This window comes from Oreochromis niloticus, linkage group LG3, assembly GCF_001858045.2.
Source record: "Oreochromis niloticus isolate F11D_XX linkage group LG3, O_niloticus_UMD_NMBU, whole genome shotgun sequence".
In the NCBI taxonomy this organism is placed as follows: domain Eukaryota; kingdom Metazoa; phylum Chordata; class Actinopteri; order Cichliformes; family Cichlidae; genus Oreochromis; species Oreochromis niloticus.
In genome coordinates, this window is record NC_031967.2 from 59,251,528 (window position 1) to 59,265,014 (window position 13,487).

General features: G+C 38.9%; 1 protein-coding gene across 1 annotated transcript in view; it reads right to left on the reverse strand.

The window, feature by feature from the left end:
* Nucleotides 1-8,633: 8,633 nt before the first annotated feature.
* Nucleotides 8,634-13,487, reverse strand: part of LOC102081261 (uncharacterized) — a 72,274-nt gene continuing 67,420 nt past the window's right edge. The window contains exons 4-6 of the mRNA XM_025905736.1: nt 12,909-12,992; nt 9,148-9,216; nt 8,634-8,846 (exon numbers count right to left, since the gene is read on the reverse strand). Coding sequence (XP_025761521.1) covers nt 8,761-8,846; nt 9,148-9,216; nt 12,909-12,992 — 239 coding nt within the window. The 3' untranslated portion in view covers nt 8,634-8,760. The remainder of the gene's footprint in view (nt 8,847-9,147; nt 9,217-12,908; nt 12,993-13,487) is intronic.

The following is a 13,487-nucleotide window of genomic DNA, read 5'->3' on the forward strand; positions in this document are numbered from 1 at the left end:
GAACACAAAAGGAAAACTCACACATAAATTACACAAGTGTCCATTTGCAAACAAATTTTTGCCAGCTGATGAGAAAACTTTGCTCAGTTTCTACTTAAATGATTGTGGCTTTTGCTGTTCCATAAAGTTGTAAATATTTGAAAAAGGTTGTGCGGCTTTGCACTTTCCTGAACCTTTAATCACAGCTAAGGCTTAAAACACCCTGTGAGCAAGCTGATTAACAAAGGTGTTGTGCACAGCAGTGTAACATCACAACCTCAGGACACATCCAGGAAGCCGATTTTAACATCCATCATTAGAACTCATGCTAGTGCTGCGTTTTAGATGGGTAGGTGATGCAGCATGGTGTAGTACATTCCCTTTGCAGCATAAACACTGTGTTGGTGTGTCGCTCAGTAGCGACATCTGCTGGATTTAAAATAATCAGATAAAGAGTGAGGAGAGCCACTGAACTAGAATTATTCATTCCAACATCTAGACACCAAATGAGTGATGAATGGTCCTGTTTACATAACCAGCTCATCATAAAGTACTGAATCGAAGAGAATTTTATATATTCCAGTTAATTTGATTATAACAAACTAACATGATTGAATAACACAGCATGTCAAATGTAGAATTTACAAAAATAAAAACCAAACAAAATGAAAAAAATAGCTGAAAATACAGTGAAAGTTTGTTTAGGACACATAAGTGCTTGTGACAGAGGGAGTGCCTGTGTACTTGTAGTTGAGGGGAGCTGACTCTTTTATCTTAAAATAAAATTAATAATTTTAATTTATTTTTTAAAAAAACAACTAATTTTTAAATATTAAAAAATTTAATCAGAAATTAATTTGACAACTGAGTCAAAGTGGAAACAGGAAAGGAGCAACATTAAACTTGTTTGGTGTTATGAGATCAAAATGATCCCTGACTGGAGAATTTCGTTTTTCTTAAAAGTGTTCTATCGTACAGTAAATGATACACAAGCCACACAAACAGCTCCAAAGACATTATCTCCCCCTTAGCACGAATGCAAATGAGTCGAAAGTTGCGCTTCTCAATTTTGTACCTCACACAGTGCAGCTGTATTGGTCACGTGATTTATTTTCTCCTAAAGTATTACACGCACACATGTGGGGTTTCAATGGGGTTTGTGATTGATGCAAGTGCCAATGATTTGTATTTTAGTGATTTACTGTCAGCAGTTTGGTGCAGAGCATGAGGTTGCTCTGAGAACAGGGAGCAGGTGGGGGGCTGCTCTTCACCCAAGTAAGCATGTTCAAGCTTGTAGTAGGTAAACAGGACAGTGACGATCACGTTGTTCATCAGTCCCCCCCACCACCACCTTTATGTAAAGCAGATCCTTTGTGCGGTACTTTTTGTTTATATGAATTGTTATAAATAGCAATAGAATCACTGTTAACATGTAAAACTGATTCCCACTTCATTATATTTTTATTTTGTGCCTTTAAGCGCATTCTGTTTAACTTTGGATCAGTTGCAGCCAGTCAGCTGCTTTCTGTATGTTTTTTTTTCTTTTTTTTTTAAATTCCTTGTTTTCTGGTGTTGGTGGACCACAATCTCAGTGAAAACAGTTCTTGATGCCAAGCAAACCATCCAGAAGTATGTGTGTGTATATGTATATATATATATATATGTGTGTGTGTGTGTGTGTGTGTGTGTGTGTGTGAGAGAGAGAGAGAGGGAGAGAGTGAGTCTATATTTTTATATACTATACTTTTATATATTTTCTTTTCTTTTCATCTGTCACAGATCTTATGACATAAGATTCCAAACATATTGTTGTTACACTTTCATGCAGCTGTTTTTCTTAGATTCATATTGTACATTTTACATATAACAGTGAACTAACTTCATTTTTACTTTTCCTTGTTTATTGTCACTGTTGTGTGTGTGTGTGTGTCTGTGTGTGTGTTTGTGTGCAAATTGCTGCACTCTCTGATAGTATAAAATAGTTAAAATTAAAACTGTTCCTGCAGTCATTTTGCTTTCTGTTCATTTATTTTAACTGTATGTGTCGAAGTTGTTTACAACATCTAATTTCATCATAGAAATTCAACTGACTCCATAATACATCACATCTAAAAGACAAAAGGGTTTGTCTGGTGGTTTTAATGCAAGGGTTTTATTTATTTATTTGTATGATGGTCAGATGAATCACCACATTTAAGAAAAATGAAATAGAAAGTGCTAAGAAATATTTCTGTTAGGATCCCTGGGTCATCGACCCAGTGGTTTGTGTTTTGGTTCTTTGAGTTTGTTATTTCATTATATTCTAGTTTTGCTTTTTGGGTTTTTGGATTATTCTTAGTTTAGGTTCTCTGGGTGGGTTCTGTTAGAGTTTTAGTGTTCTGGTTTTCTGTCTGTGATTCTGAGTTGCTGTCTCCCCTGTTTGCTGTATCCCCACGTCCACTCAGTGTCTGTGTCTGCCCTGGTCCCACGTCTTTGTTCCCTTTGTTATAATGCCTGCCTGTGAGTCTGTGTTATGTTTCCTGTTTTACTTTGAAAGTCCATGTCTCATGTTAGTGTATCTGGTTTTGCTCTCCTTGTCTCGTTAGTCCTGATTTGCCCCAGCTGTGTTTCCCTCCTGTTGCCCATTCCCTGATTGCTCCCTCTGTGTACTTAAACCCTGTGTTTCTTTGAGTCAGTGTCGCGTCGTCCCTCATGCTGTGTTTACGGGTTCGAAATTGAGGATGAGAGTAAAACAATGATAGTCCAGAAGAGGTCGTTCAAACAATTGATTTTAATGCACGCAGCGTGGAGAGGTGCAAACTGCAAAACAGCTGTACATCTCTGCCCAAAATACACTCTAGATTGCTTTTATAACATCAGGGTATTGTAACGCCCCTTCTTGCGTTTACAAGCACATAATTTGCATGTACAGAACATTCATGTATTTTAAGAATTAAATGCAAACACAGAGGTTCCTCTTTCTGGCATCCTTTTCCGAATATGGTGATGATCTAAGGCCTTTGAGGTCACCATGGACTGGACATCCTGCTGTCACCTGTAACTAGGCAAACTCAAATACCACAAGAAGCTGAATACATTCAGGCCTTTGCTCAGCTACTATTTTACTGTAACAATATACTCAGCATATGAGTTATGATACAGTATCTCCCTGTGGCTCCCTGTGTGTGTTTTGTTAGTTTCTTCTCAGTTTAGGTTTTGTAGATATTCTTTGTTCAGCAATAAAGCTGTTTTGAGTTCATGACTGTCTCCGGAGTCTGCGCCTTGGGTCCTATTCCTGTCTGCACACAGCCGTAACATGACAATTTCCTTTAAAAATGACTGAAGTGTTCCCATATTTCCACTTTTTGACCTGTAACAGGAACGACTGTAGCTTGCTTAAATTAGGACAAAGCAAAAATAGTCATCATTGGCAGCGAGTTTAAAATACTCTATTAAGTTTACTTTCTAATATTTCATAGATTAAATGTGTTTTTTTAAGTTTATTTTATTTGATAGAGCTAATAAATGTGTCTGTTGCCTAAGACAAACAGAAATAAACGAAAGCAACACACTCTCTGTGGTCAGTGAGCTCTAACGCTGCTGAATGATGTTTTTCTGCTTCTGTTAGTGGCTAAAATGCCGTGAAACAGCAAAACATGATAGATGAGCGATGCTTTCTAAAAGTTATTAACCAAGTGGCTGCAGGTATAATCATTAGTTATTGGTCTGACATCCAGGTCATTGCCAGCAGATATTCAGAAAAACAAAGGATATAACTGACACTCCTTCTAAGGTGAAAAACAGAAACTGGAACCAGTACATATGTAAGGTTCATGAGACTCATGAGTGGAAGTCTTTTCAAAGTAACCACAGAATCAGTATTAAGATTTGAAACTGTTAACATAAGCTATATCAAAAATGTAAACAAAATATGGGCAGGTGTATAAGCATAAAATGGGGGAATGGCAAAATAAACTTGACAAAGAAATTGACTCTTTATTAACCTCTTTAGCTCTATAGTTTTATTTCTATTTGTGTATCTGTTTATGTATTTATGCTTTTGATCCAGCTCGAGCCAATCACCTGGAAGTGTCCTGTCTATTTCCTGGATTGGATTAAGAGAAATATCATCATTTGCAAAGAGTGGGAAGGACTTATCTCTAAATGTGGATTAGTAATAAAAAACAATCATTCCCTTCACTACATTAGGTTGTAAGATTTGAAAGTGGTTGATATCTTGTTTGGGTTTTTTGCACTTACCTTGACATAATTATGTGATTTAAAAACTGTTCATCACTCTATAGCGTTGTTGTATTCATTTATTTATTTATTTTTGTTCACTGAGCATGTTTACGGTAATGTAATCGAATTTCACTGTCCACCAATTCTCCATATGAAATTCAGGGCAGTTTGAAAGAGCAGATGGTGTTTTCTCTCTCCAGAACTTTGAGGTCCAAGGTGAGATTGCAGAGTGCTCAGTGTAAGCAGTCTGATAGGGGCTTACAGGGAAAGCTCTAAAAGAAGTAGATGCTCTGAAAAAAAGTCCAGAGGTGCTTGAGAACATAATTGTGAAAGTGAAATAGACTAAATGTTTAGGCAATGTTTCTGACATCTTTCTCAGAACTTTTTGATCACACAATAGTAAGTGCATAGCAATGTGACACTCAGAAAATACTGAATTCAAATCTATGGGAGACTTTAGAGACGATAAAGATGGTGGTAGATGAAGGAAGAAACAAGCTTTGTAAATTTTGCAGCACTTAGCAAACTTTTAAAACACTAGATATCCTGTTGGACTGCTGACTGTATTTTGTAAAACAACAACAAAAAAACATCCATAAATGTCTGTTATCATCTGTACTTTTTTAATACAAGTTGTTTTTCTTTCTAACAATTTTATTATATATTTATTTGTGTGTGTGTTTCGTTTTTTATTTTCTTTTGTTTATTTTTGTCATTACAAAGTCAAAGCAAAAGTGGGAACTCTGCAGCTCATTTGATTCATGTGAACTTTGCTTGCAAAATAAAAACAGCTGACTGCCCACACGGTTGCTGTTTTGTTTCATCAGAACCCACGAGGACAGCTAATGAGCAGGACAAGTAAACAAATAAGCCTTTGCTGAACCTTGCAGATTAACACTTCCTTACTTGTACAGAAAGTATCAGGGCAAAGGCAAAACATCTGATTGGGCTGCCGCCAGATAAGACTGGGCCGGCTCAAACAGGGATCTCCACATTACACAGTGTTACCTAGTGTTACGTTAAAGTGGACAGATTATAAGATATTATAAGAGAATGTGTGAGATATTGTGTTTTGTACTGGTACAACATGTCTGTAAGGATTCCCCCCCCCCCCAAAAAAAAACCCACCTCATAGTTGTTGAGCCTTTGTTTCATTGTTACATGCTTCATTTATTGCAACAGTTGCATGAGTTTAATAACACTCTGAATTTCTGTGTTCTTCCCCTGAACTTTAAAATATGAGCAAAATGAAACAACCCATAAAGTGTCAAGTGATAGTGGAGGTGTGGCTGTGATACTGAGGAAAAAGGAGTTTGAGTGGGGGTGTAGGAGGTTAGTGGTTAGTTCAATACAGGCCCCCACATGCATGTATAATTCGTCATTGTTTTTGCTAGTGATTATGAAGACTAATATACCCTACCCATTAACCACCAAGTACTTTTAGGTGGGGATGATCCAGTGTAAGAACATAAATAAAAATGCCAGAAAAAAATCATTAATTACGTGTCTCTGATTCTGAAGGATGTGACAATTGATGATGCTGCAACATACAAGTGTCATGTCGCCCAGAAATCGGGAGAATTGATGAGGCTAATCAGCATCATCCACCTGAGTGTTGATCCTCCAGGTGAGTGAGTAGAGTTGAGTGTGTGTGTGATCAGAGGTGAAGCTGCTTCCTGGTTGTTGATGTTTGTTTCTAAAGATGTTGTTGATGAGACTTTGTAGAAAGCAGCTGGTCTGAGTGATGTGATCAGAGTGCAGTAGATAATGTCTGACAGCAGTTTGAAGAGGAAATGGATTCTGTTCTGTTCTTCACTCATCACCTACCTGACAGCTGACACCTCACACCTGTTTCTCACCTGCAGGTCAGACAGGAGGACACACAGAGGATGGAGGGAAGGAGGATGGAGTCAGCAGAGGACATGCTTTGTCACTTTTTTTCTGTGCTGCTTTGGTGATCTTTAGAAAAATGAAACTCCCTCCAGAACCAGCATGGAGTAAAACAGTTAACATCTGTAATTAGGATGGAAGCAACAGCAGCAGGACTGTTTGAACTTATGTGTCATACTTCATGAAATAATGGAAATCACAGTCAGCCATTGGTACCATTCTCAGACACTGGCAGCGCTCAGAGCTTTTTAAGAATTAATTGTTCATGCTTTTCAACAATCCAACCCTACCTGAGGAGAAAGGACATGCGCTGCCACCTGTTGGCTGTAGTTTGTCACTAAAGTTGTGATGAAACATGGACATGAGATAATTTTTTAATTTTCCTTGTTCTGCAGGAAAAGTTCCTTTTGTGTTTCTACTTCCTGCATTTGCTATTTTGTGCCTCACCACAAACCCCTCTGAGTCATTAATGCTGAAGAATGTCTTGATTCTTAAAATGCATTGTTGTAATCAGTCGTGATGAGAAAGGAGGCTCCAGGAGGAGCTGTAATGCTGTATCTTTCAACATCTGAAAGAGGCGTGGCCATAGCTAGAATATATGAACCATGGAGGGAGGAAGACTCTTTGACTCTTTTTTGCGTATTTTGTTCAGTATTTCCTGTTCTTGGTGGGACACGTAAGCTTCTTCTAAGGATTTGATGGTTTGATTTTTTTATAATCCCTCAATATTTTTGTTTTCTTTTTTCTTTGTATATGATGAGAAAGAAATTATTTTACTTCTCATCACAGCTTTTCCTGCTTCCCAGACTGTCACAGGGCAAACATACAGAGAAAAATAACCATTCAGAAGTACCTGGAGAGAAGCCACACAGAAACATGAACATGCAAAGTCCACACAGAACAGTCCCAAACTGGATTCAGACTCTGGACCTTCTCCCTGTAGACTGTGGTGACGGTGCCACCCTTGGTTGTAATCATAAACAGCAATTGTTTATTTGATACATGAATGATACATAAATGAGAAACAATTTGATAGGTTTTACTCAATTTTATGTTACATTTTAAATTACATGATCTTAATAGAACAAATAAATCAAGGGTAAATTTTCACTTAACGTTTTTATAACTGTAACAACCGTTCTGTGTCTGTGACAGTAAAAATAATAAATTCATTAAATTCAGTGGTGGTTCCCTTCAAAACTCTGCATTGGGTTTTTTTTTATTAATCACAAATACTTCACAAAATTTTACACCGAATTTAATCAAACTGCAGACTTCAGCTTCCGCCATTTAATTCTACTCTTTGCTTTCGCTCGCTCTGTCCTGTTGTTGTCCAAAGTCATCACACACACTACCATCTCATGTTGCCTAGCTACCTTCTCCCTGACACCACCTTGCAATCTCTTTCAGATTATACCCTCAGCATAAGATGTAGTCCACCTGTGTGCTGTTTTACAGTAAGTGTGAAAAGGGAGCAGCTGTACCTCTGTGTCTGCAGTTTGTCCTGATGGAGATCTGTGCAGTTATTAACTGTTCTGTGCACTGAAGAACAACCTGCAGCTGGATGATTCTCAGTCATACAAAGTCATGTGACTGATACAAAACTTTTGTTTTAGGATGAAATGTTGGACTTTATAGATCAGAACCTTGTGGCCACAGCTCATCCTCTCTTTAACCTGAAGTGACTGTAACACCGCTGCATCACAGGTCTGATTAGCTGCTATAATATTAACTGGCAGGAGGGGGTCAGTCTAAGAGAGACATGTGGCACTCAGAAAATCCTGAATTCAAATCTATGACAGACAGCAACAGTAAAGATGGTTGTAGAGGTTGAATCCCACATGTGAAAAAGGGTTTTTAAAACCTTATTTTGGAGCAAAGTCAGCAAACGTTAAAAAATGCTTGATGTCAAATTTGACTGCTGATCCTGTACATGCAGTGTTTATGTCCTGGTGACCATTCAAATAAAAGACAGTGCAGATAATGCTTCATAAATATTTACCAATGCAGCATTTCATGATGGCTGCAGAGTGATCGGATCTGCATCTAGAAGGAATTTCCTGTGTGACGCCAAACTGGTTACCTTTAAAATGTTTTATTAAAGACAAACAAACGTTCCACTTCATCCTGAGCTCTACGTTCAAACTGTTCCAGTGCAGCTGTACAACTGTAAACACACAGAGAATATGATTGAATAAATAATATATAATATAGAGAGGAGCAGTGTTGGTCAAGTTACTTGAAAAAAGTAATCAGTAACTAATTACTGATTACTTCCCCCAAAAGTAATCCCGTTACTTTACTGATTACTTATTTTCAAAAGTAATTAATTACTTAGTTACTTTTTAAAAACATGATTTACAACCTGAATAGGTGATAACAAAATAGATCTTTCAGCCCAATTCTACTTTTTCTGCATAATCCATCATACAAAATGTAATCAAATGGAAAAGTCTCTTTTTAAAACTTGTTTTATTAGTTTTAATCTTTTAACTTTATGCATCAAGTAAAAAATTAATTATATGCAACATTCTCTGACTTCATCCTGAGCTCTACATTCAAACTGTTCCAGTGCAGCTGTACAACTGTAAACACACAGAGAATATGATTGAATAAATAATATATATTATAGAGAGGAGTGCAGGGATGTGTTTGGAAGCCAGCTGGACGTCACTGGTCAGACTGGTCACACTGTGGTGTAGGTGTGAGGGTCAGCTTCAGTGAGGAGTAGATGACTGCTGGCTCTGGTGGAAGATCTGAACACAAACACACAGATTAGAGAAAGTTTAGATAAACATGAAAAAAGACCTGCATCAGCTCTGTTTATCACAGCAGAGATATTCACTGGCTGATGTGAGCAGGAGCAGGTTAACACTTCTCTTCCTTGTGGAGCTGATAACACCTTCATATGACCACATTAGTCTCTCTACACTGCAGAAGGACCAAAGCACTGTAATGTTTTCGTTGTGGTTTTCCCAGTGTCTGCTGCTGCAGGCTGAGATTTAAGCTTTTTAACATTTGATTTAGGGTTGGACCTTTGAAGAGGAGCAGCTGTACCTCTGTGTCTGCTGTTTGTCCTGATGGTGATGTCTCCATAAGTGATGTCAGCTGTTCTCTGCACTGCAGCTGCAAAACAAGACAAAGTCATGTGAGAGATACAGTACTTTTTGTGTTAGGGTGAGATAAAGATGGACTAGAGTTGCAAACCTGAGGCACATTCTTCACAACACATCCTCTGTTTAACCTGAAGCGACTTCAACACCTCTGATCAGTTTAGCTCTCAAAACAGGAAACTTAATGACCACAGAGCTGCTCATGTGTTAAAATGATGCAGCTGTTTACACCTCTTGTAAAGGAAACCCTTTTTTAAATGATTTAAAATAAATGTTTTTGCTTGACTGGCACAGCATCACCATATAGCTGACCTGTGCTCATGTGGTACACAGAAAACATAAAAGCTTCTGTTCACTGTGAGAGTCAAATGGACAAACTTTAAGAGTTTTTTTTAAACAACTTCTGCAGTTAAAGTGATCATATTGCTGTTAACATCATCAATGAACAGCTTCAGTTCTACCTCATGTCTTTTTGTTCATGCCACTGTCTCCCAACACCACTATAAATCACAATGCTGTTTGGAAACATCACGATCCACAGAAAAGCCTCCCTGACCTCAGCCTGTCCGTGACATCACAAACAAGAAGGGGCTCAGAGCAGATCTCATACATGTCCTGCTCCACCCTCACATACCTATCTGCCAATATTGACCTGCTCATGCAGTACCACAGTTCCTCTCTTGGCACCCTATCACATGTTTTCTCTAGAGCCACAACAACACAGTCCAGCTCTGTCTAACCTCCTCTGTCTTCTCCATCAACACTGTGTCAAGAAAGTGGAGCTCTGCGGAGCTCTTTCTCAGTATGAAGCCGTACCGCTGCTTGTTGATCATCACCTCCACTGCCCTCTCTCCTCAGGGCTCTAGAGTGCGACCAATTTGGTCGCAAATGCGACCAAATTTTTCAGTGGTGCGACTAAAAAAAAATATTTGGTTGCACCGGTGCGACCAAATATTTTCGGGTAACAACAACAACAAAAAAAAATCTCTGCAACTCTCCGTGTGATCAACAACAGACACACATTATGCCCCTATCGTGGACTAAACCAATCAGAGATAGTCAGGGGCGGGACCTCTCTGATTGGCCGTGGTCCAGTTGAAAGTGCAGGTGGAAGAGAGAGGTGAGTAGCTTGAATAAAGCGATATCGATTCATTAACGGATTCCACACAAAGACGTAAACACACGGTGGGATTCTGGGAGTAAGGGCAGGCACTTGTATCATTTTAAGAAGGAGGTGGCAGGGTGTAGGTTGTATGGGGGTGATAGGAGAGAAGAGGTGGTCATTACCAGGCTTAGACTGGGACATTGTGCGTTAAATAAAACACTACAGATGATAGGAGAACATGAGACGGGGCTTTGTGGGGTGTGCCAGGAGGAGGAGGAGACGGTAGAGCATGTAATACTGCGGTGCAAGGGTTATGATGTGGAGAGAAAAGTTCTGCAGAATAGATTGAGGGAGCGGGGAATCGGGGAATTTAATCTGAAGAGTGTGTTGGAGGGTAGTAGGGCACAGGTGAGGGACTTGGTGGGGTTTTTGAAGGCTATAGGTGTGTATGAAAGAGTGTGAGGGTTTTTTTTTTTTTTTTTTTTTTTTTTGTTGTTTGTTTGTTTTTTGTTTTTTGTTTTTTGATACAGATTGTAAGCTCACTGTCTGATCCATACTCCGGAACAGTAGGAGGCGGTAATGCTCCTTTTACGTTGGTTGCCAACCGCCGTTAAAAACAAAGAAGAAGAAGAAGAAGAGACGTAAACACAGAGTGGACCCGACGCATCAGAATCAGCTTTGTCTTTCTCGGCTTTCTCACCCCACGGCCCGAACACGGACACGCTGTCGGAGCTTAGCGATTCTGATGCGTCGGGTCCGCGCTGTGTTTCCGTCTTTTTTGCGCTGATTCTGAGCTGCAGGTTTTGTCTCTCTCCAACCAAAATTCACCGAGCCAGCAGCAAAAGAAGCAGCAAGCTACGCTTCACATTTGATCAATGTCGTCATGAATTCCCTCTGACTTTTGCTGTTTTGCTTCCACCACGATAAAAATTACACTTCATGCACAGCTCCCTCTCTCTCTCTCTCTCTCTCTCTGTACTTCAAGAACAGTTTCCCGTCTCAAATCTCTGTTTTCTGCATTATCCATTCGCTTTTTACCCACCAGTCTACCGTTGTTTACAGCGCTGTCGGCCGCTGTCTTTTTCTTTTCCTTTTCTTTGTTTTCACTTAAATGACCTCGGACAAGAAAGCCTAATTTCTGCTGTTCAATACTGAAGAAATTTAAACTTCTTAAAATTATGCAAAATTGCAGAATATTGCAGAATATTTTTAAGGTTATCTGCTATAAAACGCCAGACCAGGAAAATCTCCTTCATGTTTTTCTGTGTTTTATTCTCAGTTACTTTCACACAAAGGCATCTGCTGTGATGTTCACAATTCTGATGAAGTCTCACAAGTGTCAGTACTGATAAATGATCAGAATTATAATATTTCTGACTGTCTGAGGCTAAATTGAATCGAATCAGGACTTTGAGAACCGGAATCGAATGGATTATAGAAATCAGTGATGATACCCAGCCCTAGTGAGCAGCCTAGGCCTGACAGAAGTGGATGTAGCTGTGGGTAATAAGAAAAGATGAAAAGAACTATTGATAACTTTTGTGTTAAGGTCTGATCCGTCTGAAGTTCATAGCCAGCTCTGACATGGTGCCATCAATCTTTGAATGCTGAAAAAACAGCAGTGTATCCAGAAAACACATTATATGCTGCAATAAATGCACTGCCCAAGTGTCCACCTCTCCCCACTGCCTTTCAGCAGCAGGCAGCAGCAAACAGGTCGTCAGAGGAGCCAAGATGATGATTAAGTTTAACATTTTCTACAATATTGACAAAGCACTTTAAGCACAAGTTTGTTAGTTAATAATTTAGAAATGAATATTGTCTGTATGGACTTCCCCCCAAAGAAAGTGCACATGTAAAACTGCGGTGTTAAGCGATGCGGTTGAAAAATTTGAGGGCGCCTAACTTTTGTGCTGGTACGCCTAAATTTTTAAAGTTAGGCGTACCGGTGCGCCCATGTCAAAAAGTTAGTCTAGAGCCCTGCTCCTACACATCTCCACATGTATGTCATCTGGACTAACAGCATTTCCACTCCTTCATTTCCTCTGCACCTCCTGATTCATTAACCATCCTCCATCCACCCTCTTCGGTCTGCAATGTTCTAAATTTCCTCTCCTCAAAGTGCTACTTCCAAATCAAGCATGCTGATCAAAAAGAATGGGAAAATGCCTCTGTCAGTATTACAACAAAAATAAACTCCATTATAAAGAAGACTGGGGTTCTGCATGACAGTTGAGAAGTCATCTCTAAATAGAAATAAGGTCAATTTTCCCACTTATATTATTTATTTTTTTGTTTTTGTGTTTGGACAACTGCCTGAGCACCAAGAAAGGTGAGCACAGAGGTTTTCTCAGTGTTCTGAGCATGTGCAGTGGACTTTGTGCAGGCAACTTTGTAATCCAGCAGTATAATTACTCACACAGTATGCTAACATATGATATTTAGTATTAAACCAAAGTATAGAAAGTATTTAAAATGATAAATGTTGGCCTGATGAAAAATCAGCACATGTTTAAAAATCTCAGCCATGGACGTCATGGTGCCTCTTGTGGAAAGAGCAGAGGACTTTTAAAGAGTTTCTAACAGGAAACTTGTCATACGTCTTCTCCTGTTTGACTCGTCTCGACCATCTGCTGAAGTTCTTCTCACTGATGAGGAGGTGGCAGCTGCTGCAGGATCTCTGTCTGCAAATATCACAGATTTCCCTCTGATAACACAATCATTATTGTTGCTGCTGGTTTGACAGCTGGAATATGAATATTTATAAGAATAATGGCAGATGAATGAAACATTTTAGTCAGTAAAGCTGGAATAAAAAGAACTCTTTCTTTCTGAAAGCTGTGGTAAAAGGAAAAAAAAGCTTTTCTTTTTTTAGTCATAATACAGGAAACTGGACGCCAGCAGAGTTACTCACATCAAAACTCTGTGACCACAAAGTCTCATCATTGAGTACATCAAAGTACATCATTGCAATCAACACAGGAAACATAAACTAACTAATCTAACTATCCAAATGTAAAAGTATATTTAAAAAAAATCACAAAATTATTATCATATGCATGAGGAGAAAATGATGCACAAATAGAGCCTGTAGTTTATCTTTAACTTAACCCTCAGGTAGTAATGTGAAGGTCTGTGGCTCAAATCGGTCCTCACAAAGATAGAAGTGCTACACTCCC